A 25,726-nucleotide genomic window follows, 5' to 3' on the forward strand; every position below is an offset into this window, starting at 1 on the left:
AGTAAATTGCTTAAGTTCTGTAATTAATCTCTGACCATCAACACAATCTGGCGATGTTAGGTAAGTTCTTTTAGTGAGAGAAGACACTGGATCTACTCTTTTTATTAAAGATAGCAGTGAAGAATGCTTTATGAGTGTGAAGAAATGCATGTATCCCCATTGTCCACTCTTCCTATATGAATTTAGGAACTTAATAGGTTCAGATATTTTTTTTAAAGTGATTTTAGTGTCTAAACTTATGACAGGTATTTGCAGAAGGGAACAGTGGAACAAGACTGATTTAATAATAAGTGATCGAGCCTTGGAAACTCATGACTGGAGCATAGGGAGATTACTGATGCCATAAACAGGAGTGTCAATTTGTAAAGTCAACAACAGGAGTCACTGTGCACTTACTCCTCATGTAGGATCTCTGTCCTTAATGTGCTGTACATTGTGATTTAATGCTATAACGAGTACTCAAACAGTATTTTTCACTTTGTGTTTCTATGTGGGTGCAAACTGTTGAAATCTTTACTTAATGTATGCTAAACTGATCTTCTGTATATAAAGAAAATTGAAAATGCATCTTGATAAGAATGGAAGGGGAGAGAGAGCGGGAAAGGGGAGGGTTGCGGGTGGGAGGGAAGTCATGGGGGGGGGCCAATGTAATCCATAAGCTGTACTTTGGAAATCTATATTCATTAAATAAAAGTTAAAAAAAAGAGAAAATTTGTAAAAAAAATAATAAGTGATCTAATTCACAAACCAAATAAAATTGGATGGGAAGGCCTACTGGTGTTGGGTCAGGCTCTTTTTTACATGGTGAATTACTTAAATGATGAGGTAAAATAAAAATGGCTGCTTGAGTTCCAAGAATTGATGATTCTCACATTTTCTGAGAAGCCAGCCAAAAATGAGCCCTTAGTGCCCTTGGCTTTACTGAGGACTCACTATGTTCCTAGACCATACTGGGCTTGTGGGGAAGGGAGGATAGGCTCAAGTCACCTCCCAGGGAAGCAGAGTGGGGGAAGAGGGCTGCTTGGGGCTGGAAGTTAGGATTCCCACAGCCACTAGGTGGCTTCAGTTGCCTGCAGAGAATGGTTCAGGTGCAGAGATTCTATGGGGTTGCTTTTCATGGTTATTTTACGAAAATGATTTCATTTTAGGAGTATTGTTTTTTTAAGGTAGATGACAGAACCAATTCATACAACCTAGTGAGTGTTGAGGATTACCTAACCCCACCTTCTCGTTGTAGAGAAAAGGTCCATTTAGGAAGCATTCTTCAAGTTGACTCACCTCTGTAGGGACAGCGTGGGACCTAGAACTCAAATCCCGTGACTCCTAACTCGTCTAGGTCTTTAGCTGTTGGATCAGTGATATTAATCTATTTTTTATTTCTCTGAAACCACACCACAAGATATGGTATTTAGGACTTGTAGAAGGTGTATGATGTGCATAAGGCAGGTAGTAAAGTAGATGCTGATGGCCACCTTATCAGAAGAATTGAACAATGATAGTACTTACTCTGAACCCAGTTGAGTTCTTAGATTAATGAGGTGACTACTTCCCATGAACAGAGTTGGGGATTAAAAAAATCATTATTGAGTCTGAATAAGGTTATATTTTTAACATACCTTAACTGTTATATACCCTATCTCCTTTTCTCTTCTTTAGAGGCAAAACTTACTTGCCTTCTTTCATTTCAATTTTTTTTAAATTATTTTTGATTGGTGTATAAGCACTAGAACATGGTTGGAATCTTTATTTTTCTTCTTTCTTTTCTCCTCTCTCTCCCTCCTTTCCTTCCATATTTTGGTCTGGGGCTGGAGCCAGGAGCCAGGAGCCAGGAACACAATCCAGGTCTCCCACGTGGGTTGCAGTTACCTAATTACTTGGGCTATCACTTCTGCCTCCCAGAATCTGCAATGACAGAAACTATAGGCAGGAACTAGAGTAGGGAATTGGACCCAGGCACATATATTAGATATGGGTGTCTTAACTGCTGAGTTAAATGCTCACTCCTCTTTCTTTTCTATTCTTTTTTTAATCAAAGGTCCTTACAGATGCCATAACAAACAGAAATCAAGTAAATACATTATGTATCAATTCAAAATAACCAGTGACAACTTTGAATTTCTTTTCTAGGAGAGCTAGGGAGGAAGCAAACACAGGATTTATCTGTGCTACTTCTTTTAGCAAGTTCAGAAAAAAATACAACTTGTATATTTTTAAGTTCTAAGACTTCTACAGTTTGTACATTATAGCTAGTTTTTTGAATAAAAACAGGTGAATGAGGGAGCCTAAGAGAAGGAAGAGTGAAAGAATTAGTCTATTTTGTGGAGCTGTAACATAAGGTCAGAGGTTGGGTAATTTATTATTTTTTTCTTATTTTTTTCAAGATTTACTTATTTATTTTGAAAGTCAGAGTTACACACAGAGAGAAGGAGAGGCAAAAATGAGAGGTCTTCCATCTGCTGATTCACTCCCCCAGTTGCCCACAATGGCCAGAACTGGGCCGATCTGAAGCCAAAAGCCAGGAGCTTCCTCTGGGTCTCCCACATGGGCGCAGGGGCCCAAGGACTTGGGCCATCAAATGCTGCTTTCCCAGGCCATAGCAGAGAGCTGGATGGGAAGTGGAACAGCTGGGGCATGAACTGGTGCCCATATGGGATGTTGGCACTGCAGGCGGCTCCACCCACTATGCCATGGTGCTTGCCCCGAGATTGGGTAATTTATAAAGAAAAATTTACTTGTCTTATAATTCTGGAAGGTTGGAGAGTTCATGAAGGGACTACATATGTTGAAGGTCTCTTTGCTATGTCATCCCATGGCAAAAGATGGAAAGGCAAGAGAGTGCCTGTGTCAAAAAGAGAGGGAGAGATTGAATTCACAGCCTTGAACTCTTTTATAATTGACATTAATCCATTCATGAGTTCAGAGCCCTCATGGACTGATCATATCTTAAAGTTTCTACCTCCTAACACTTGTTACATTGGGAATGAAGAGATAATGAGGCAGAAAAGAGTGGTGGAGAAGGAGCTCAAAGAGTGAGACAATGATTACTAATGAGAGAGACATGTTGGACAGAACAAACCAGTTGCTTGCCTAAGTAGGAGAGTTTGTGACAGAAGTCATGGTGAGTGGGCTGGAGAAAGTGGTCAAATAGGAATCCCAAAGGTAGATACAGGGAAAATATGCATGGGCACATGCTTTGTTCAGTGCTTCCATAACTCCTCCACTAGCTGTCCTGTTTTGGATCATTCTGTCTTGTCCCGCTTCATCCTTGGTCTTCAGCCAGTCAGCAGCTCAGCTCCATCTCTGGATCCATCCAACTTCACAAATGGTGTTCACCTGCTGATTATTCCATGAAGTGGTAGTGAAAGTAAGGATTAAAAGCATTGCTGGAGAGCAGCACTTACCATGTAGTTAGGGCCTCCAAAATGTTGGCTATGATAATAATCAAAATTTTTTTCCTCCTGAAATGCACCTTAAGATTGAGAATACTTCTTAAATATAAGTGATATTTGTATAAATGTATTTGTATTAAATTTCTGAAGTAAAATTTTAGAAATAGATACATAACTTTTTTCTTAATGATATGTTGAAGCCAAATTGGATTAAAATGTGATTTGTCAAGACTGAATCCACTGAAATTATTATGTCTCATTTTCTCTTCCTTTTTACAGTGATTTAAAGGGAGTGATAGTCACTCTGAGTGATGATGGTCATTTGCAGTGTTCATACTTGGGGACAGACCCTTCTCTGTTCCAAGCTCCAAAAGTTGAATCTAGAGAACTAAACTATGATGAACTTGACGTAGAGTTGAAAGAACTTCAAAAAATCATCAAAGATGTTAACAAATCACAAGGTATCTGATTTTCAGCCTATTATTTAATTTTGGAATTCATTGCAAAATTCACTTTATCTTTTATTTAGGTGTTTTGTAAGTATTAGTTAATTTTCTCCCCCAGGCTTAAAGTCATATTTGTAAAAGCATTGTCACTCCTTAGTATACAAGATCTTTGTGTTCACTTTGCATATTATAGCTTATGGAAAACATCTCCTATATAAGATAATTCTTTTTTTCTGGGTGTGTTTTAGGGAGAACATTATCTCATTTTTTCCTTTAAATCCTAAGAAAGGAAGAACTATTTCTTTGGTTAGTGGTTTTAGGCCTTGAGAAGAACATGAAAGTTTAGAGTGGTCACTTATTAACTTTTAATAACCCTGAAAAAATTTCAGTTGCTTCTTTTAGAAGAAACTAAAGCAGTATATGAGTTACTATTTTATAACTAGAAATGTAGTCATTTACAGCTTAGCGATGTAATTTATGTTTGCAGTTAATTAGCCGTCCAAATGGAGGGTAGCCTGTGGTATGCTGATTTCTAATGACTCAGAGGTTGATGATATTTTCAGTTCCTGAGTTTTGAATAACTCAATATTATCTTACTTTGGGACTCACAAGGGTATAATTTTATTATGAATTAAAAGGAGAAACAAAACACCGATCCTGCAGCTTGAATTGGACATGTGAAAGGCATTACTTGAAGTTCCCTTTTCAGGTCAGGTAAAAGTATTTTTTTAATGAGAAAAAATATGGAGTATTTTCACATAAAAGAAATGTTAAAACAAGTAGAAATAATAAAAGAAGCAGAGCATCAAAAGCCAATGAAAACAACAGGACCAATCTTAATCCTGATTTGATCACTTTGTGAGATTTATGTATTTTTGAGTCTGTGTTACCAAGATTATATTCCTCTGGTTCTAAGGAACTGAGATTATATATTTTAAAAATATGAACATTAAAATGAAATTATTATGCTTTGGCTTCACAGGTTCTTTTAGAAAGTTTTGAAAGTAAGCCAGTTAAACTCAGGTCTTTTAAGTACCTCCAGTTATTTAAGAATCTGTTTGTTGTCAGCACCCCTGTGTCAAATAGCGAGTGGTTAAAATTAGATGTGGCATATTGCAATATACAAATTATTTTCCATTTTTGATACTAGTACTTTTCGGATTAATGGAATTTTAAGTCTCATTTTATCATTTAAAAATGTAATTTGGGAAGAGCAGCAGATAAATGAAACATCAAATTTCCAGGGTCTTTAAGTAATATGGCTTTTGGCTCCAAATTTTGTGTCTTGAGACTTTCTCCATTCTATTTGCAATATCTTAGTAATAGTTTTATTAGCGTTAGTGTATGAAGTTTCTCAGAAAATCCCTGAACACCGAAATTTATTTCTTCCTGGCCACCGTGATGCCTTTGGTTGAGAAGGTTTACTAGTCATTACCTTGATCCTTCTGTTTGTCTTGAAATAACTGCTAATTAAGCTAAAGATGTACTCACAGAGTCGGGTGTGAAGTTCATGATTTATATATCTCAACTCTAAGATAATGTTGGAATTCCCAGATTCTTTTCTGCCACCATCATTTGGTTTAATTCCTGGTGATGGGCAAAGAAACTTTAAAAAAAGAGACTTTTAAAGTATTTTATTTCTAGATATGAAAAATAGTAGTCTGTTTACTCTTATAAAATCATGGTATGTTTGTTTATTAAAATACCTGTAATTATATAAAAGTACCAAATTATTTCATTATAGAAAATTATGAGAACTTAAAAACTCTGAACTTTTTGATGACCTTGTTATTCATTTAAATGTCATTTACTTTAGTACAGTGATCTTAATTTGCCAGAAAATTCACAGTCTTAAGGGTTATGGGCAATACTTAGAGCTTTAAATTTTTTTTTCAAAGAACAAGTTGCAGCATAATTTAAAGCCAATTGAAAGAGTACATTTTGTTGTACACATGGTGTGTATTATCTACTGTAATAAAAGTGTTTTTGAAGCTGATTTTATGTGTGTAAGTTATATGAGGAATGTATGTTGTATGCTTGAAATTATAGTAATAATTTCTGTATGGCTCATGGATTCTGAAGCCTTTCCTACTCAACTCATTAGTGTGAATTCTCCCTAGCATTTTTCTAACCATGGTCAACAACATCTATTGGTAAGAACTTAAAAAAAAAGGAGTTTCCTTGTGATGTAGACAGTTGCTCACTCTCTACCTGGGGTGAGTGTGAAGCACTGGATACTGCATTAAAATAGGTGTCCACATAGTTGTGTCTTCAAAAAGGGAGCAAGAGCAGTAAGCAGAGGCATATGAATGAAAGTCTGTCCCTTATTTGAAACATGTCTGCTAACTAAGTTGATGCTACCGGTGAATACTAAAAATGTTTGTCTTTGGTGATTTTGTTCTGCATATAACAGAGTTTACAAATAAAACAATTTCAACAAGGTAGACGTTTTTCTCTTGTACGAGAAACCCACTGATGGACAGTCCAGTGTTGGCTTGGCAGTCCCGCAGTCGTCAGGGATTCCAGTTTCTTCTATCCCAGGGTCATCTCTTTGTCCAGGATGGCTTCTGGAACTTCTGCCCTCACATCTGCGGCTGAGTCAGCCCCCTGAAGGAGGTTTCCTGGAAGCTACACCCTGAACAGCTCCTCCTTACATCTCACTGACCGCTCCAAGCTGCAAAACAGGCTGGGAAATGAAGTGTTTTGCTGAGTACTTTATTGCTCAGAATAAAACTGGGCTTCTTTCAGTAACAAAGAATTGAAGAATGGTTATTGGTTGGGTAATGAGCAGCTTTTTGTATTCTTCTTAGGTTTTGGAAATTCCCATACCAAATCTTGCAGTATTGGTGGGAATGCCTGCAGGCAATTGTAGGCAATTATTCTTCTTGTGAGACAGCTGATCCATGTGTCATCTTCCAAGTGCTGTCTGAGTTTTCAGGCAGCGATTCTCAGCATGTGGAGGCTATTTCCTCAGCAGTTCTAGGCATTATGCATTATGTGCAGATAGGACTTCCAGGGAAGAATGAGCTATTTCTCCTGAGCCTGCCTCTTTCTTTGGGAAAAATAACTTTTCCAGAAGCATGTGCCAGCACTCCCCACTCCCAACTTCCCTTACCACCCATCTGCTGGGACTGAGTCCCACGTTCATGCCTACAACAACAAATGGTCGTGGAATGAAATCACTGTGACTGGATTTGACCCTGAGGCTTGGGAGAGGTAACAGTCTCTGACATGAAGGTGAATACCTCGACCAAGTTAGAGCAGCGCTGCAAAGGCTTCTAAAATGGGATGTTGGGTAGGCAGCAAAGAGCCCTTGTCTTACCACTTACATTTCTTATTTATTCAGGGTCTCTGTCAATTATTCATAATATCTCATTATGTAATACAAACATGTTTCCACTTATTTTGGGGGCCAGTACTGTGGCACAGCCAGTTAAACTGAGGTCTGCAGTGCTGGCATCCCATATGGGCTCTGGTTCGAGACCCGGCTGCTGCATTTATGATCCAGCTCCCTGCTAATGCACCTGGGAAGGCAGTGGAGGATGGTCCAAGTCGTTGGGCCCCTGCTCCCATGTAGGAGATCCAGAGGAAGGTCTTGGCTCCCGGCTTCTGCCTGGTCCAGCCCTGGTTATTTCAGACATTGGGAGTAAAACTGACATTGAAGAACTCTCTCTCTATCTCTCCTCTCTCTATAACTCTGCCTTCAAAAAAAAAAAAAAAATTCAAACAGTACTCGAAGGGTAAATAATAAGATATGAAAAATTAGTCTCCTGTCATCCCCAGATTCTAGTTCTACTCCTTAAAGGTAATCCTTATAAAAGGTTTTGTGTTTTTCAAGAAAATATTCAGTTTTATCTATTTGTTTTTATATAAATATGTACATGTGAGTTACATTGTCTACTTCTTTCTTTTTAAATATTAATAGGTATTTTTGGCATTTAATAGTAAATAGATTGACAGTATTATTATTTGCAGTTTTGGAACATTGCACAGTATGAACATACAGTATTTTATTTAACTATTTTGTTCTTTTCATTTAAAAAGAACTATGAACTATGAAGAACCTCCTTTGACATATCTATGAATACCAGATAAATTCTTGGGGGTAGAATTGTTAAATTATAAAATATGAATTTTTAAAAAATATGTGTTTATTTATTTGAAAGACCGAGTGACAGAGAGAAAGAGATCTTTCATTGTTGGTTCACTCCCGGAATGCTCTCACTGGCTGGGGCTGTGCCTCTCTGAGGCTGGGTGCTGTGTACTCAGTCTAGGTCTCCCAGTTGGGTGGAAGGAACCCAGTTGTTTGAGTCATTACTACTGTTTTCCAAAGTTTGCATTAGCAGGAAGCTGTAGTCAGGAACTGGAACTGAGGATCGAACCCAGGTACTATGATGTGGGACATGGCCATCTTAACAACTAGGCTAAACCCACACGCACCCCAAACATTTTGATAGTTATAGCCAACGTTCCTTCAAACGAATTGTACTATTTTAACCATCTCCTAAAGTGGTTAAGGAGAGGGTATTGAAATTCCCAATGCTAGTCAGTCAGTGGCCCACATCTTAGCTAATGTCTGTATAAAGAGATATTTTTTCATCACAATATTGTAGAGGAAAAGAATTAGCATCAAGCTTCTAATCAAGTCATGTGTTAGTTTTTCAACTTGTGAGTAAACTTATAGAGTTTTTTTTTATGTATAGATAAATCTTTAAAGGAAAACTCTATACAACAGATTCTAATTTATTATTTCTTTAAGGTACAGCTCTTTGGCCCATGACTGAGAGAGAAGATGACTTGAAAGTTTCTGCCACGGTTTCTCCTAGTTTTGATTCAGTGTCGGTAGGTGAATTTTCAGATTTTAAAGAGACTGATGATAGTGGTAATTGGGAAAAATCGTTTGGTTTACATTTTGGATCTTCAAATAGAAACTTCAGGGAGGACAACAAATTTTAGGCATTATTACTTTCTAGGTGAAAACATTTCTAGTCTCTTGGTGTCACTAAGGAACTTCTTAGGCAGGATTTCTGTTCAAAAAGGAGGAATTGGGAGCAATGCAGTAGAATCCTTGTTCTGGATCGATTTTTTTTTTTTTTTAACTTCCTCATATTCTTAGTATTGAGAATATCCAAATCCAGGTGAGCAGTACTGACTGTACAAGATTTTTGTTGATGATTCTGAGAGATAATGGTGAATAGTACAGCTCAGTGTTTGATGATTTATACTCTTGAATACATCATCAGTGGTGGTCTAGGACAGTTTAAAAGTAGGTGGTTGGTCCTGGAGTTGTTCTCCTCTCCACTTCTGTGATGTATCTGTGTGATCCAAAGCAAGGGATCTTAGTATAAACAGCCAGTCCAAACTGTGATTAAAATCACGTCAATATTGCTATAGTAGAGTGAATTAGGTACTCTTTACACTTGATCTTAGCCAAAAGTCCAAGAAATGATTGGGTAGACTTGAAAAAAGCAGTTTATGTGAAAGGAACATCCACTCAGCTGAGTCACATAGTGGAGGCACTGTCTGAAACATTGGCCTTTCAGCACTCACCATTTCTCACTCTACCTGGAGGGTGGTATGGGAGCAGAATGTTTCTGCTTAGTTGGCTGATAGATGTACGGCATTCTCTTGCTGTTCAAATGATTCTCTCTTTATGTTCTCCAAAAATTGCTGTCCTGGAGTATTTAGGTATTTAGACAGGATTGAAAAGACCAGGAAACAGGAGAGGTTGGGTTCTCTTCTAATCAGTAGATAGCTAAATGTAAAACATTTCTTGGATTTTAGGTAGTACTGTACTAGAGCAAAAAGCTTAGATTAATAATTTACTTTGTTTTTATTTTATTTTATTTTATTTTTGACAGGCAGAGTGGACAGTGAGAGAGAGAGAGACAGAGAGAAAGGTCTTCCTTTGCCATTGGTTCACCCTCCAATGGCCGCCGTGGCCGGTGCGCCGCAGCCGGCGCACCGCGCTGATCCGATGGCAGGAGCCAGGTACTTCTCCTGGTCTCCCATGGGGTGCAGGGCCCAAGCACTTGGGCCATCCTCCACTGCACTCCCTGGCCACAGCAGAGAGCTGGCCTGGAAGAGGGGCAACCGGGACAGAATCCGGCGCTCCAACCAGGACTAGAACCCGGTGTGCCGGCGCTGCAAGGCGGAGGATTAGCCCAGTGAGTTGCGGCACCGGCCTGTTTTTATTTTTTTAAAGATTTATTTATTTATTTATTTATTTGAAAGTCAGAGTTACACATAGAGAGGAGAGGCAGAGAGAGGGAAAGAGAGAGAGAGATCTTCCATCCGATGGTTCACTCCCAGGTTGGCCACAACAGCCAGAGCTGTGCTGATCTGAAGCCAGGAGCCAGGAACTTCTTCTGGTCTCCCACGTTGGGGCAGGGGCCCAAGGACTTGGACCATCTTTTACTGCTATCCCAGGCCATAACAGAGAGCTGGAACAGAAGAGGAGCAGCCAGGACCAGAACCGGCACCCATATGGGATGCAGGCGCTTCAGGCCAGGGCGTTAATCCGCTGCGCCACAGCGCCAGCCCCGATAATTTACTTTGAATCATTACTATAAAAGGACTCATATTAAAAAAAAAGAATTTCTGTTAGAATAGAGTCTTTTATAGGGTAGATGAACATTGCTGTCCCATCTTTCTCATGAGAAACTGGATCCGAATTTGATATGGTTTTCTCTGGCCATAACTAGAAGATGATACGAACAACTGTTAATTCTGCTGATGCCCATTCACCATTTTGTGACCCCTGTTGCTTAGAAGTGGCTTAATTTTTCTTAGTTAAAGATTTTTTCAAATAAGAAAACTGATGGAGATGATTCACTGGTTGGAAAAAGACATTGTGATCTTAATTGTTCTCTGGGAATTCATACTTATGTGTTTATGTTAGAAGATGTTGCCTCTTGGTTTTATTATAGAGTTAGTATTTTTTCCTCTTAATGTACCACTCTAAAAACTAAGTTATAAGGAAATGTTTCCTTTATTCTATTATACTATGAATTCTTTACAAGATAGGACCACGTAACTCAAGCTAATGCTTAGAGTGCCTATTGAATTAGTTTATGACATGTGCTAGTACAAAAAGGACACTCCCACTTTTATTTTCTAGTAAAGCCACACAATCCCCGTGTCATTAGTTACACATCTAATATGCATGATGCTCATCAGACTAAAACATACCTTTGACAAGTTGAAAATGCAGGAACCTGTAGGAATGGCATAGTGTTTATCTGGGTAATTCAAGGTGGTCTTCTTTTATATAATATAAAGAGCAAGTTAATAGAATGAATACTTTCCACATTTAAGTAACTTTTGAAATGGTATGTTTGAATTAACTCATGACTGTCCAGTTGAAGCATTTTCATCTGATTCTTCTCGGAGTCTTCTCGGAGTCCTCAGAGCGGCAAATCCTTTAGAGTTAGTTCTCTAAGTTCTGTAGTTAGTTCTGTAGCTTCACTATGGTGGTGGGTAGTAAGTAGTGTACCCCGTGTGTTTAATCACCTGTTCTCTTCTCAATTTGGTGTTTACAGCAAGCCACTGATGCTGAAGTGGGAACTGACCTTGTCCCTTCTGTCACAGTGAAGGTACTGTACCAGGTTGTAGACTGTAATGTGCATACAATTATTACCCGTTTCATCACACCTGTCACTGTTGCTACCTTGTAAGTAGCTTAAGGAAATGTAAAATAAAGACCTAAAGTTTTTAGGTTTTTCTCAGTCTTGGGAAACTGCATTGTTACCTGCAAACACAAAACTGATGTCATTTAGGTGCAAGTACAGTGTGGTCAAGGTTTACTTTCAATCTTTGCCAAGCAAATTGATAGGAATTATATACTATGAAAGTTTTGATGATTGTGTGACTATTTAAAAAATTTTGGGGCTATTTTAAAATTTATATGCGTGAAGTTGAACTTATTTTCATGTGATTATTGCTTATAGCCTTTGCCTATTTTCCTGCTAGACTATGGTCTTTTTCTTTGTTGAACTTTTTATTTAGTTCAGCCAAATAAGCTTTTGACTATAATGTAAAACAAAAATATGTTATTGGGCCAGTGTTGTAGCGCAATGGGTTAAGCCACCACCCTGCTGTGCCTGCATCCCATATGGGTGTGAGTTAGAGCCCTGGCTGCTATGTTTCCCACCCAGCTCGCTACTAATGTGCCTGAGAAAGTAGCAAAATATGACCCAAATGCTTGGGACCCTGGCAACACTGAAGGAGGCACAGATGAAGCTTATGGCTCCTCACTTCATTCTGGCCCAGCCCCCACTGATGCAGCCATTTGGGGAATGAATCAATGAATCAGTGGGTAGAAGATTCTGTCTCTCTCTTTCTCTCTCTCCATTTCTAACCCTCTTTTCAAATAAATAAATTTTTAAAAAAAGTTACCTCAAAAAATAATAAATATTTTAATTTTAAAATAAAAACAAAAGAAATAATGAGAATGAAAATAAAAGCCTGGTGGGGCCAGCACTATGGCTCAGTGGGCTAAGTCTCCACCTGTAACGTTGGCATCCTGTATGGGTGCCAGTTTGTATCCTGGCTGCTCCTCTTCCCATCCAGCTCTCTATTATGGCCTGGGAAAGCAGTAGAAGATGGCCCTAGTCCTTGGGCCCCTGTATACACCATGGAGACCCAGAAGAAGCTACTGGCTTCTGGCTTCTGGCTTTGGATCGGCTCAGCTCTGGCTGTTGTGGCCATCTGGGAAGTGAACCAGCAGATAGAAGACCTTTCTCTCTGTTTCTCCCCCTCTCTGTAACTGTATAAAATTGTATGTATTTATAGGGTGCTGCATAATGTTTTGGTAGAGGTATACATTGTGTAATTTCCAATCACTGTAAATAGAGCTATCTTTTCAAATGTTTAATATTTCTTAATGGTGGAAATAGCCAAAACTCTATCTTCTAGGTTTTTTTTTTTTTAATAGAGAATTAAATAGTACATTGGGGCCAGCGCTGTGGTGTAGCAGGTAAAGCTGCCACCTGCAGTGCTGGCATCCTATATGGGTGCCTGTTTGGATCCCAGCTGCTCCACTTCCAATCCAGCTCTCTGCTATATCCTAGGAAAGCAGTAGAAGATGGCCCAAGTCCTTGGGCCTCTGCACCTGTGTGGGAGATCCTGAAGAAGCTCTTGCCTCCTGGTTTCAGATCAGCACAGCTCCAGCTGTTGCAGCCATTTGGGAATTGAACCAGTGGATGGAAGACCTCTCTCTCTGTCTCTCTCTCTCTTCTCTCTCTGCCTCTGCCTCTCTTTAATTCTGCCTTTCAAATAAATAAATAAATAAGTAAACCTTTTTTTTTTTTTTAAAAGAGTACATTAACATTATCTGTAGTCACCTTACTATGCAGTAGAAACCCAGAACTTCTTACGGTACTTTTTTTTCTAGAAATAAAATCAGCATTTTAAGTCTGCCGAAGAATGTGTCAGTATCACTGATAATAAACCAACCAGTTGGTTGTAGCATCATACATTGTATGTTGTGAAATGATATTGGAGAAACACAAGAATGCTAATAATATTTTCTTGTGTATATGATTATGTGTGTGTTTGTAAAGAGCACACAGTTGCTAGCCATTTATTTGCCATAGCATTAGCTTTAAATATATGTAGTTGTATCAAGAAAATACTAAATGAAGAAGCCACAAAGTAGAATACTGACAAATTGATAGTCCTGGAAAAATAGAATATGACGGATGTGGTTTTGGTTAAGATTTTTAGTCTTGTCATTGTAGGATTTGGGAACCAGAACTCAAATGTAGAACTCTCCTAAGGCGTTTAGATTGAAGTGTGGTAATCAGTCAGCACATTATTAAGCTGAAAATATTTATCACTGCCCAAACCTTGGAAGCCAGGAAAGTTGTGGGTTTTGGCGATTGACTTAGTAAAAACTTGGACGAGCCATTCTGTTTTTTTAGATTAGGGGTTGCTGTCCTTGGAGGAGCTTGACAGGGCACCAGGCTTTACCAATTGTGTTCGCTTACACTGGACCCAGTGGGGGACCCAAGTGTGGAACGCTTTGGTCCAAGCTGAAGGCAGCCCAATCTTATAGCTGTTTCCTAAGCTAATTGTTTTGGATTCCTGCCACTGGAAACAAGGGTGGTCTTTCCCCTGTTCAGTCAAAGACTCTATCTCATTAATACTTTTGAGTTTGGTAAGGCGTTCGTGGCAAGAAATCAAACACTTAGGGGGAAAATAAACCCAAGAGCATGTAGTTCCAGGAATGATCCACAGTTTTGTGTAGGGGAACCCTCTTTTATACTTCTCTATTGATAGTGTTCAGACACATACACATCACGAGTCAGGAGCACTCTGTACATTACAAAAAGGAATCTACCCAAACCAGGTAACATTGCTCATGTTCTGTTTTCCCCCAATCAACTAAAACTTACTGCTGTAAATAAACATACCTTTCCCATCTGTTCAGTTCTTAGGCTTTCATGTACTACTTTAAAATGATGGTATGACACTTCTGGAAACTTCTCCATGAGGAGAATTTACTATGTTTGAGAATGCGGAAGTCACAACTCTTTTTTTCAATGCCATTACAAAAGCATGAGAAAGAATGTAACACAAGAGTTGCAGAAAATTGGCTGGACTCAAGTGGTAGACACAATGACATCCTGATCCTGTCTAACAGTTTCTATACAAATTTCTGCCATAAATCTCTCCTTATAGCCTTTTATAACAACATCAGCCAAGATATATAATCATGAAAGTTTCCATCATAATAAATCCTGTTAATTGAGTAAATTTTTCCATCCGTTCCAAATGAATGAAGATGTGGCTACCTTGAGTGTGTGTGCGTGATGCGTGACCATCTATTCCAGGCAACCAGGCAGAATGGTGTTCATACCTGGCCTTTGGAATCATATTTATATACCTAGGATAAAAATTTGATATTATATTTTCCAAAGATTATATTTCATTTCATTAGACGTAGAAAATAACATGGAAAATTCTTGTATTAACATTTTATATTTTCTTCTTAATGTTCTATAATTATTTTCCTCCTAAAATATGAGGTTTATGATCTAGCCAAGTCTTTAACTTTTTTTTTTTTTTGGCTCAAATACAACTCTTCTTTGTTACTGTAGTTATTTTTGTCACACACCTCCTTGACTTGTTTTTTTTTTTTTTTAAGATTTTATTTATTTATTTGAGAGGCAGAGTTATAGACAGAGAAAGGTAGAGAGAGAAAGATCTTCCATCCGTTGATTCACTCCCCAAATAGCCACAACAGCCAGAGCTGCGCCAATCCAAAGGCAGGAGCCAGGAGCTTCTTCCAAGTCTCTGACTCAGGTGCAGGGGCCATCATCAGCTGCTTTCCCAGGATGTAAGCAGGGAACTGGGTCAGAAGAGGAGCAGCCAGGACACGAATAGGTGCCCATATAGGATGCTGGCGCTGCAGGCAGAGGCTTAGCGCACTATGCCACAGCACTGGTCCCTTGACTTGGGTTTTAAAAGTGCCTAGCCCGTTGTTGAAGTTCAGTAAGTTTGTGCATGAAAGCTATCATGATGTACCTCTAAGTCTCATGCAAAGCCTTCTTGTAGCAATGTAAAATTGTGTGATTGTTGTCTGAGTAGACAGCATTATGCCGGGAAGAGTCAGAATGTCTACCCTTTTACAGATGGCTTATGGCTACTTTAACAAATTCCCATTTTCACTTTTAAAAAAGTGAGCCTCTTGGCACCGCGGCTCACTAGGCTGAACCTCCACCTGCGGCGCCGGCACCCAGGGTGCCCTGTTGGGGCGCCGGATTCTGTCCCGGTTGCTCCTCTTCCAGTCCAGCTCTCTGCTGTGACCCGGGAGTGCAGTGGAGGATGGCCCAAGTCCTTGGGCCCTGCACCCGCATGGGAGACCAGGAGGAAGCACCTGGCTCCTGGCTTCAGATCAGCGCGCCGGCCGTAGTGGCCATTTGGGGGGTGAACCAACGGAAGGAAGACCTTTCTCTCTGTCTCTCTCTAACTCTGCTTGTCAAAAAAAAAAAAAAAAAAAAAAAAAAAGTGAGCCTCTTAACGAGATGTTCTTGATCGCAACTTTTAGGCTCCCTAGCACTTACTGGACTGATGCTTTTAGGGATGTGGTTTAATTTCTCTGAACCACCATTTTTAAACTGTAAAATGTGTGTTGTTATTCATTAGCAAAGTTATTTTGAAATTTGGCCACAATTGGGTACAGGTCTGAGTTCTGGATCCTGACAGACGGCAGTTAAATTGTGGTTCTTCCGCTTACATCAGAGTGACCTTGGATGAGTGTGGAGCCTGTCTGAGGCCCTGTTCTCTTTCTGGAAGGGGATGTGTGCTGGTACTTGTTTCACACCGTTGTGATGAGTGGCCGAGGTAGCGTCCTCCAGCGATTTAGCAGCATGATTCCACCAACAGTTATTATTATCGTTACTATTAGTTTTATTTAAAACTGTACATATAGACTAGCATTGTATTATTTTCAGAAGTAAAATACTTAAAGTATGTCCTCTTTTAGTGAACTAGCTATTTAGAAAGATTGTCTGTGGCACTTCCCTTGTTTCTGATTACCGTCATCACCATCAGACTTTTTCCAAAAAGTTATTATGTTGTTTAGAACGGTCAGACATCACTGAGGAAGTTTTCTTTGTGACATGCCAATTCCTATATGTATTTCCAGGGTTTACAAACAAAAACCAAGTTTTCATGTTCATTTGCTCTGTTATATTAGTTTGATTCATAGTTGTCTTTTGTTTTTGAAATTTTTTTTATTTATTTGAAAGTTAGAGTTACAGAGAGAGAGGGACTCACTCACACACACACACACACACACACACAGACAGACAGGGAGAGAGATTGAGCTTCCATACACTGATTCACTCCCCAGATGGCTGCGTCAGTCGGGGCTGGGCCAGGCCAAAGCCAGGAGCCAGGAGCCAGGAGCTTCTTTTAGGTCTCCCTTGTAGGTTGCTGGAGCCCAAGTACTAGGGCCATCTTCTACTATTTTTTCAGGCTGTTAGCAGGGAGTTGGATCGGGACTCAAACTGCCACCCATATGGGATGCTGGCACTGCAGGCAGAGGCTTTACCCTCTCCACCACAGCGCTGGGCCCTACCCCAGAGTTCTTAGCTATTGATTCCTCTGGAGTAAGAGAATTTTCTTAGCATCACTGAGGACGAGCACCCTTTTAGAAACGCAGCTACCTGAGAAATGCAGAAGTTAATATTGTTGTTCTTTGATATTTCTAGAATTATTTACATCGTGTATCTTTGTGTTAAACCATGGAGGAAAATGCAGTGGCTTACAACATGTAGACTGATATGCATATATGCCTAGTAAAGAAATCATAGGAGAACAATTAACTTGTAAAAAAGGGAATCCCTATGGATACTGGATAAGAGGATGTTGTCGGTGCCGCCATGGCTCAATAGGCTAATCCTCTACCTGTGGCGCCAGCAAACTGGGTTGTAGTCCTGGTCGGGGCGCCGGATTCTTTCCTGGTTACTCCTCTTCCAGTCCAGCTCTCTGCTGTGGCCCGGGAGTGCAGTGGAGGATGGCCCAAGTGCTTGGGCCCTGCACCCGCATGGGAGACCAGGAGAAGGACCTGGTTCTTGGATTCGGATCAGCGCGATGCAACGGCCGCAGCGCGCCAGCCGTGGGGGCCATTGGAGGGTGAACCAACGGCAAAGGAAGACCTTTCTCTCTCTCTCTCTCTGTCTAACTCTGCCTGTCAAAAACAAAAACAAAAACAAAACACAAAAAACCCATCAAGAGGATGCTGTAGTCATACATGTTAAGAATGAACAAATTTGTTTTATGATGTAATTATTCAGTGTCCCTGAGCAAAGTTTTTTTTTTTTCTTTTGGTAGAATATTTTTATCAGGCTTATTGAGATAAAATTCACATATCATATAATTCACTCATTTAAAGTGTTATGATTAAATGATTTCTGAGATAAAATTCACATACCTTATAATTCACTCATTTAAAGTGTATGATGAAATGATTTTTAGTGTAATCACAGAATTGTGCAGCCATCACCACCATCTAATTTTAGGACATTTTGTCTGCCATACCTATTAATTGTCATTTCCTCTTCCTCATCCTTAAGCAATTGCTAATCTACTTTCCCTATCAATTTGCCTATTGCATACTTTGCATAGAGATAGAATCGAATATGTACATTTATTTCTTCTTTCACTTAGTTCTCAATAGTCACCTATATTGTAGCATACACCAATACTTTATTTGTTTTAACTGCTGAATAATGTTTCATTGTATGCATATACCATATTTTGGGTCTCCATTTGTGCTGGACTTTTGGATTGTTTCTAATTTTAGCAACTATGGATGATGTTTCTGTGAACACTTGTGTACGAATTTTTGAGCAATTTTTAAAGAATATAATAAACTTTTTTTTTTTTTTTTTTTTTTTTGACAGGCAGAGTGGACAGTGAGAGAGAGAGACAGAGAGAAAGGTCTTCCTTTGCCGTTGGTTCACCCTCCAATGGCCGCCGCGGCCGGCGCGCTGCGGCCGGCGCACCGCGCTGATCCGATGGCAGGAGCCAGGAGCCAGGTGCTTTTCCTGGTCTCCCATGGGGTGCAGGGCCCAAGCACCTGGGCCATCCTCCACTGCACTCCCTGGCCACAGCAGAGGGCTGGCCTGGAAGAGGGGCAACCGGGACAGAATCCGGCGCCCCGACCGGGACTAGAACCCGGTGTGCCGGCGCCGCTAGGCGGAGGATTAGCCTAGTGAGCCGCGGCGCCGGCCCAATAAACTTTTTTTTAAGATTTATTTATTTACTTGAAAGAGTTACAAAGAGAGAAGGAGAGGCAGAGAAAGAGAGAGGTCTTCCATCCACTGGTTCACTCCCCAATTGGCCGCAACTGCTGGAGCTGTGCCGATCCGAAGCCAGGAGTCAGGAGCTTCCTCTGGGTCTCCCATGCGGGTGCAGGGGCACAAGCACTTGGGCCATCTTCTACTGCTTTCCCAGGTCACAGCAGAGAGCTAGATCAAAAGTGGAGCAGCCGGGACTCAGTCTGGCGCCCATATGGGATGCCTGCAGTTCAGCCAGCCCCTATTTTGCTTTCCTACTAGCAATGCATGAAGGTTGCAGTTCCTCTAGATCTTTGCTGACATCTGTGATCATCTGTGCTTGTGATTATAACCATTTTCGTGGGTGTGGAGTCATATCTTCACTTGATTTTAGTTTGTATGGCCTATGGCTAATTGGGCATCTTTGCATATGTTTATTGCCCATCTTTATGTCTTCCATAGAGAAAATTTCATCTCTTTTGCCCAGTTTCTACCTGGGTATAACATTTTAATCTCTTATTTTTGGTATATGTTGTGTTTTGTGATTACTTATATTTTCTTGGGTAATATTTCCTTATTGTTTGCTAGTAATTTTCAAAAAATGATGTTCAAAAATATTTATTTTTATTTATTTGCAAGGGGGAAGGAGAGAGCGAGCGAGCGAGCGAGCTAGCTATCTTCCATTCTCTGGTTCAGGACAGGCCTCCCTGAGGGCTGTTACTGGCACTCAGTCCTGTTCCCAAGAACTCGAGCCATCACTGCTGTCTCCCAGGGAAACTGGAATTGAAAGTGAAGCTGAGACTCAGACCTAGGCACTTCAAAATGGGATGCCAGCATCCCAAGTGGCATTTTCACCATTGTGCCAAACTCCAGTCTCACTAGAGAATTTTAAATACCTACTTTTGATAGTCTATGAATCTGGATAAAATACTATTTTCTGTTTAACACTTTCTGTATCCTTAGGTCACACTACAAAATCGAACGGTATTGCAAAAAGTCAAATTATCTATCTATGTGCAACCACCACTAGTACTGACTCGTGATCAGTTCACTTTTGAATTTAAAAGTAAGTGTGTGCATGTGTGTTTGTGTGTATCTATGTATTTGTATTTGTATGTGTGTGTGTCTCTGTGTGTTTCCGACTTGTCTACCATGATGTGAAAGGTTTCTTGTTTTGTTTTACTTTTTAAAAAAAAATAGTGTGCTTACTTTGTGTTTATACTTCTTGTGTCAATAGTGGGGTTGAGATCTTCAAATTAATTATTGTTTTGTTTTGCTTTATTTCTTCTCTAAATATCAAGCTTGCACATCCTAGCAATGATTGTTGAGCTGAATTAATATTTCAGGGTTACAGATTTCTAAGTACTTTCTATAACTGCTTAGACCTGAAATTGTACTCAATACCATATTTTGGAAGACTTTCTTTACTTATGTTTCTTTAGTGATCTATTTATTGAATCAGTAATGTTTGAAGAAAGAATATTGGCTTTGTAACTTGACCCAAGTTTGAATCCTGGCTCTGACACTCATTTGATGTGTGTATAAGCTTGGTGTAACTACTATGGTAATCATTTGAAGCCTCAGTTGTTTTAATATGCAAAAAGGGATTAATATCAATCTTAAGGGTTGTTGTGAGGATTTAATTAGAAAATGAATTAATATAAGCTATACAAAGTAATATCTAAAATATTAGACAAGTCATAAATGGCAACTTTTAGTAAGACGTTTTTGTATAGACTCTCTGACACTCAACCCATTACTTCCAGGTTGTGATTAGGCCTCTTAAGATGATGTTCGAGTTATCTTTCAAGACTTTCTCTTTTTTTATTTAGTAAAGCTCTTGAGGTAAGGCTCGTATATCAATTAATGAAATCAAGAGCTTTTTTTTTTTCTTTTTTTTTTTTTTGACAGGCAGAGTGGACAGTGAGAGAGAGAGACAGAGAGAAAGGTCTTCCTTTGCCCTTGGTTCACCCTCCAATGGCAGCCGCAGCCGGCGCGCTGCGGCCTGCACACCGTGCTGATCCGATGGTAGGAGCCAGGTACTTATCCTGGTCTCCCATGGGGTGCAGGGCCCAAGCACTTGGGCCATCCTCCACTGCACTCCCGGGCCACAGCAGAGAGCTGGCCTGGAAGAGGGGCAACCGGGACAGAATCCGGCGCCCCAACCAGGACTAGAACCCGGTGTGCTGGCGCTGCAAGGCAGAGGATTAGCCTAGTGAGCCATGGTGCCGGCGAAATCAAGAGCTTTTTTACCTCTGTATAATCAACCTTTTGTTGAGTGTCTGGGAGATAGTGAGAACTCAAATGAATATTCATTGAATAATGAATGTATGGACATACCCTTGTAGGTGATATTCAGCCTTTAGATTCTCAATTTTTTTCCGATTTTTTTATATTTCTAATTTATCATTCTAAAATACACCCGAAACATTTAAGTTTTTCAATTAAACATCTCTGTGGCCTTCTAACACAGATTGGAGGCCAAGTACATTAATGCAGAAGGAAATTCACAGCCTGCCTAGTCCTTGCATTTATCACAGTTATATCCGTTGCCACTCCTCTTCTCTAGTTGCCACTGCAGGCTGTTCCTTGTTGTGTTGTAATAGTTGAATACCCCTTTCTCTGTTCATGCAGCCTGTTTGTCTTGGTAAAGAGAAGCAGTGATGTAGAATGTTCTGGAGTCACGCCTTAGCCCTAAAACTAGTTGTGGCCATGGCAAAGCTTCTTACTCTCTGTACTCCAGTCATTAAAGATGGGGACAGTTATGTTACCTATCTTGTAGGGTTGCTGGGAAGATTACATATAAAGTAGTAAAGATAGTACCTGGTGTGTAGTGAGTGCTTAGTAAATTTTCAGTGCTGTTAATAACCATTTCCCCAAAGTGCATATTTTATAATACTTGTACTTTGCTTGTAGCCCCAGAGATAACTAGCACAGTGGCCTTTTCTGTTTATCTGAAAAGAAGTTATATGCCATCTACATTGGACGGAAATGCTGTTGTTTCTTACTCGAGACCAACAGGTAAATGTATAGTTGTTCACAAGCCTAGTCTAATCATTCCTTTAAGTTATTACTATTATAATAATTATGAGTTAAATACTGTTGTGTTTAAGATGGGAAAACATATTGTAAAGTATATTTAAACAAAAACATTTTCCTTTTTACTATTAAACTGAATTATGTGTCTAATTTTATATTTTGTAAGTAATTAATGAATATTTAGCTGATATACATATATAATGTGTGGTTCCTTCTTTTTGGTGTAATATGGTATATTTTTATTTCCACTTGAAGTATTTTATCTAGTCAGACTTCACTTATTTATTTTTTTAATATTTATTTATTTATTTGAAAGTCAGAGTTACAGAGAGAGAGAGAAAGGTCTTCTATCTGCTGGTTCACTCCAGATAGCCATAATGGCTGGAGCTGCGCTGATCTGAAGCCAGGAGCCAGGATCCTCTTCCAGGTCTCCCAGGCGGGTTCAGGGACCCAAAGACTTCCATTTTCTACTGCTTTCCCATCCCATAGCAGAGAGCTGGATCTTACGTGGCGTAGCTGGGACCTGAACCGGCACCCATATGGGATGCCGGCACTGCAGGCGGCGGCTTTGCCTGCTATGCCACGGCACCAGCCCCATCAGACTTCATTTATTTGAACTAAAGAAAATTCTAGCCTGAATTGATAAACAAAAGAATATTATCACAGTAATTGCAATATTACAGTGGGATTACTTTAACATTAAGTGGTATTCAGAGTTTTAGACCTATTTAAGTGACTAAATAAAATGCTTTAGTATCTTATTTGTTAAAATGCTTAAGAACATATCTGTTAAAATTTGGTCTGTATTTTTTCAAGAAGCTTTAAAAAAATGTTCTGGGACTGGTGCTGTGGTGTAGCAGGTCAAGCCGCCATCTGCAGTGCTGGCATCCCATATGGGCACTGGTTTAAGTCCTGGCTGCTCCACTTCCAATCCAGCTCTGTGCTATGGCCTGGAATAGCAGTAGAAGATGGCCCAAGTGCTTGGGCCCCTGCACCTGTGTGGAAAACCTAGAAGAGGCTCCTGGCTTCAGATCGGTGCAGCTCCTGCCGTTTCAGCCAACTGGGGAGTGAACCAGTGGATGGAAGACCTCTCTCTCTCTCTCTGCTTCTCTCTCTGTAACTCTGACTTTCAAATAAATAAATATTTTTTTAAAAAAAGATCTAAAAGGTTGTCTCATTCTAGGTGAGATTCCAATATGCTTTTTTCCCCTGTAGTGAATTCTTCATTTTGACAATTTGACAGTCAGTTGATTGCTAAGAAAGAAGATTTAGTGGTAATTTAATTTCTTTCCTTTAAAATTTTAAATATTAAGGATAGTAGAGTATTTCATCAATATCAAATTTGGGTTTTCAAAAATATTTCTGTACAGTTTTCTTGGTTTCAGAAGTTTAAAAAGTGCTTTATTCCTATTTTTTTCTACCATTTATGCCTAGTGGCTTAATTGGCAATTTTTTTTTATCCAAGTGAATTTTCTATCTTATTTATTGATGTCTGTATACTCTGATATATGACTTTTATGACTTCACTGTTTATTCCTTCTTGATTTTTAAGTTATTTTGCTTTAAAATGTATTTTTTAGTCAGAATTGACCACTTTAGTTGTCTATCACATTTTCAAAACTTGAAGTTATGTAAATATTTTTATGTTTAAATGGCTTTGAAAAAGCTGGTTTCATAAACAAATGAAAACTTCACAAAAGATTTTAGGAGTAATGGACTTTTTGGTTGTATATTTCTGAAAAGAACATTAGGATTTTCACTGTGATTTTGAGTTGGGAAATATAGTAGTGAGAAGTAATTGGTAAGATACCTCAGTCATTTAGCATTCATTATGTATCTCAATAACCTCAGGCCTTATAGTACCTTACTTGTTATTCTGTTGAGTATAAAGTTTTAAAGACTGCTGATGCCATAAGTAATTGTCTCATTGATTTTCAAGGAAAAATAGTGACAGTTTTTGGAAAGAGTCCCAAAAGTGGGTAACATAAAGTGGAGAAAATGCTTAAAAATAGACAAAAAGTTAAAGTTGTAAGAACAGTGTGTGAGCTTATTATTGCACATGCCATTTTGACAATTATGTTTTTCTTTAGAATTTAAAAATTATTGTTAAATCAGGGAGCATAGGTAATAATTGGTTGAAACTATATTAAAGGCTAACATTAAAAAGCTTATAAAATAAAGGCATACTAAGATCAAACCAAATAAAAAACAAACAAAAAGAAAAAATTTGGCTTAAAATATTATGAATTTTATGTTTCATGCAGGTTTTTTTCCTTTGGATGCTTTCAATGTCATTTACATATGAGTCATGTTGGCTGAATCATGTACCCTTACTTTGTTTTTCTTTTTGGTACATTAGTTTAAATGTTTCAGTTTAGAAATATAACTCTCTCAAGGAGTGAGAATGGGAGTACAAATATATTGTTAGATTTTGTTAATTCATGTTATACATTTCAATTTTGACTTACTTTACTTGTCTTTTATTAGAGGGCTATTTAAGCCACCTGTGGGAATTTTGAAAATTTTCAGCATATGTGTGTTAAATTTTGTTGTAAGTTTGCCATAGATAATTTGTTGCATTCTTTCTCCCCTACTCTTTTTTCATTGCCTCTGATGAATAGATCGAAATCCTGATGGTGAGTGAAAATATAATTTAGGAAAAAGAACAAGTTTTAGAACTGTGGTTGTTTAACTGTTATACCATGAATAAATTTTTTGCATTGACTGTTATTTTAACTTAAGAAACATCTTTAGTATAAAAGTGACTTGACCCTGATATGGAGAGCACAATAGATACTTGCCTAGATAATTGTCATTGTTAGTTATTTCAGTCATGAGAAAGAGTGAAGTTCGGAAAAAGAACAGAATTGAATTTTTTGAAATACATCACAGGTGTCACTGGCAGTTTATTTCTGTAAGTCATTTGATATTTACCTGCATGCCTTGCTATTTTAATTTGCTTAAAATACAGAAAGAATAATAGGTGCTCATTATAGAATTCTATATCGTCTGTTTTATTAAGTTGGTGTGCTCTACCATACCCATCCCTCTCTCTCTGATAAGAATGCTGTGTGCGCTGACTCTGTGCGACTATTTGTTGTCTTGTTTAGAAGCTGCAGGGGATCCTCATCTGAGATCTGACCCCCTTGAACTTGCTTGAGTCAGTGTTAATTGTTACATATTTTGTTTTCTGCAAATCCTTTGTTTATTACTTTGCTATGATACTTACTGTTTGAGTTTCATGACATTTGTTCCTTAGGCTTTCCTAGTACATTTTCAGCTCTTTGAGGGTAGGGATCAAGTACTTGTCTTTGAATCGTGTAATGTCAGCCACATAGGGGGCACTGAAAGTATCTCTTACTTTGATTGTTTTTCCTTGTAGATGTAGACTTCATATTGTGCTTTATCCTTATGAAGACAAATTTTAGAAAGCAATTGATTAATAATAGTTAAATAAACATCATTAAAAAGTTTAAAAATACAGTATTTACTCAAGACAGTTTTGTTGATGCCAACAACCTGAGTTGCCAAGCACGTATCACTATAATATCTGGAAGGTGGATATGTATTTATGACAAATGTTTAAAACAGAAGTAAATGTTTACTTTAATATCATAAAGTGCACCTGTCTAGCTGGAATTTGGGTAATTAAAAACTAACCTACTGAGGCAGACTTTTGGCATAGCAATTAGGATCCACAGGTTAAGATGCCTGCGTTCCGTATCAGGGTGCTTGGGCTCCTGACCACCTCTTGCTGCTGTTGCAGACCCTGGAAGGCAGTGGTGATGACACAAGTAACTGGGCTCCTGCCACCCACATTGGAGACCTGGATTGAATTCCTGGCTCCCAGCTTTATTGTGGGCATTTGGGGATTGAAGCAGTGGATAAGATGCTCTCTCTTTCTGTGGCTCCTGGCCTCTCATATTAAAAAAAATAAAAAATATCCTGTTATTAATGGTGAATACTCACATTTTCATTTACAAGATTACGTATTAACTAATAAAATTGTGGACTAAAGTTTCTAAAGCATTGTATTATTATTTAAATAAGTTTTAATTTTAAA

General features: G+C 38.9%; 1 protein-coding gene across 20 annotated transcripts in view; it reads left to right on the forward strand.

The window, feature by feature from the left end:
- Window positions 1-25,726, forward strand: part of BBS9 (Bardet-Biedl syndrome 9) — a 438,558-nt gene that overhangs the window by 167,523 nt on the left and 245,309 nt on the right. For 8 of the 20 annotated variants that reach the window (XR_016222612.1, XM_008261624.5, XM_089315492.1 and 5 more), the window contains 6 exons: window positions 3,669-3,850; window positions 8,595-8,677; window positions 11,377-11,430; window positions 19,588-19,690; window positions 21,541-21,645; window positions 24,285-24,299. Coding sequence is in view for 18 of the 20 variants with exons in the window: in XM_008261624.5 (XP_008259846.2) it covers window positions 3,669-3,850; window positions 8,595-8,677; window positions 11,377-11,430; window positions 19,588-19,690; window positions 21,541-21,645; window positions 24,285-24,299 (542 nt within the window). In the remaining 2 variants the exon portion in view is untranslated. The remainder of the gene's footprint in view (window positions 1-3,668; window positions 3,851-8,594; window positions 8,678-11,376; window positions 11,431-19,587; window positions 19,691-21,540; window positions 21,646-24,284; window positions 24,300-25,726) is intronic. The other 12 variants (XR_016222613.1, XM_008261625.5, XM_089315497.1 and 9 more) reach the window with 3 other exon arrangements.

The sequence above is a fragment of the Oryctolagus cuniculus genome, chromosome 16, assembly GCF_051225735.1.
Source record: "Oryctolagus cuniculus isolate XC-2025 breed Fujian yellow rabbit chromosome 16, ASM5122573v1, whole genome shotgun sequence".
Lineage (NCBI taxonomy): Eukaryota > Metazoa > Chordata > Mammalia > Lagomorpha > Leporidae > Oryctolagus > Oryctolagus cuniculus.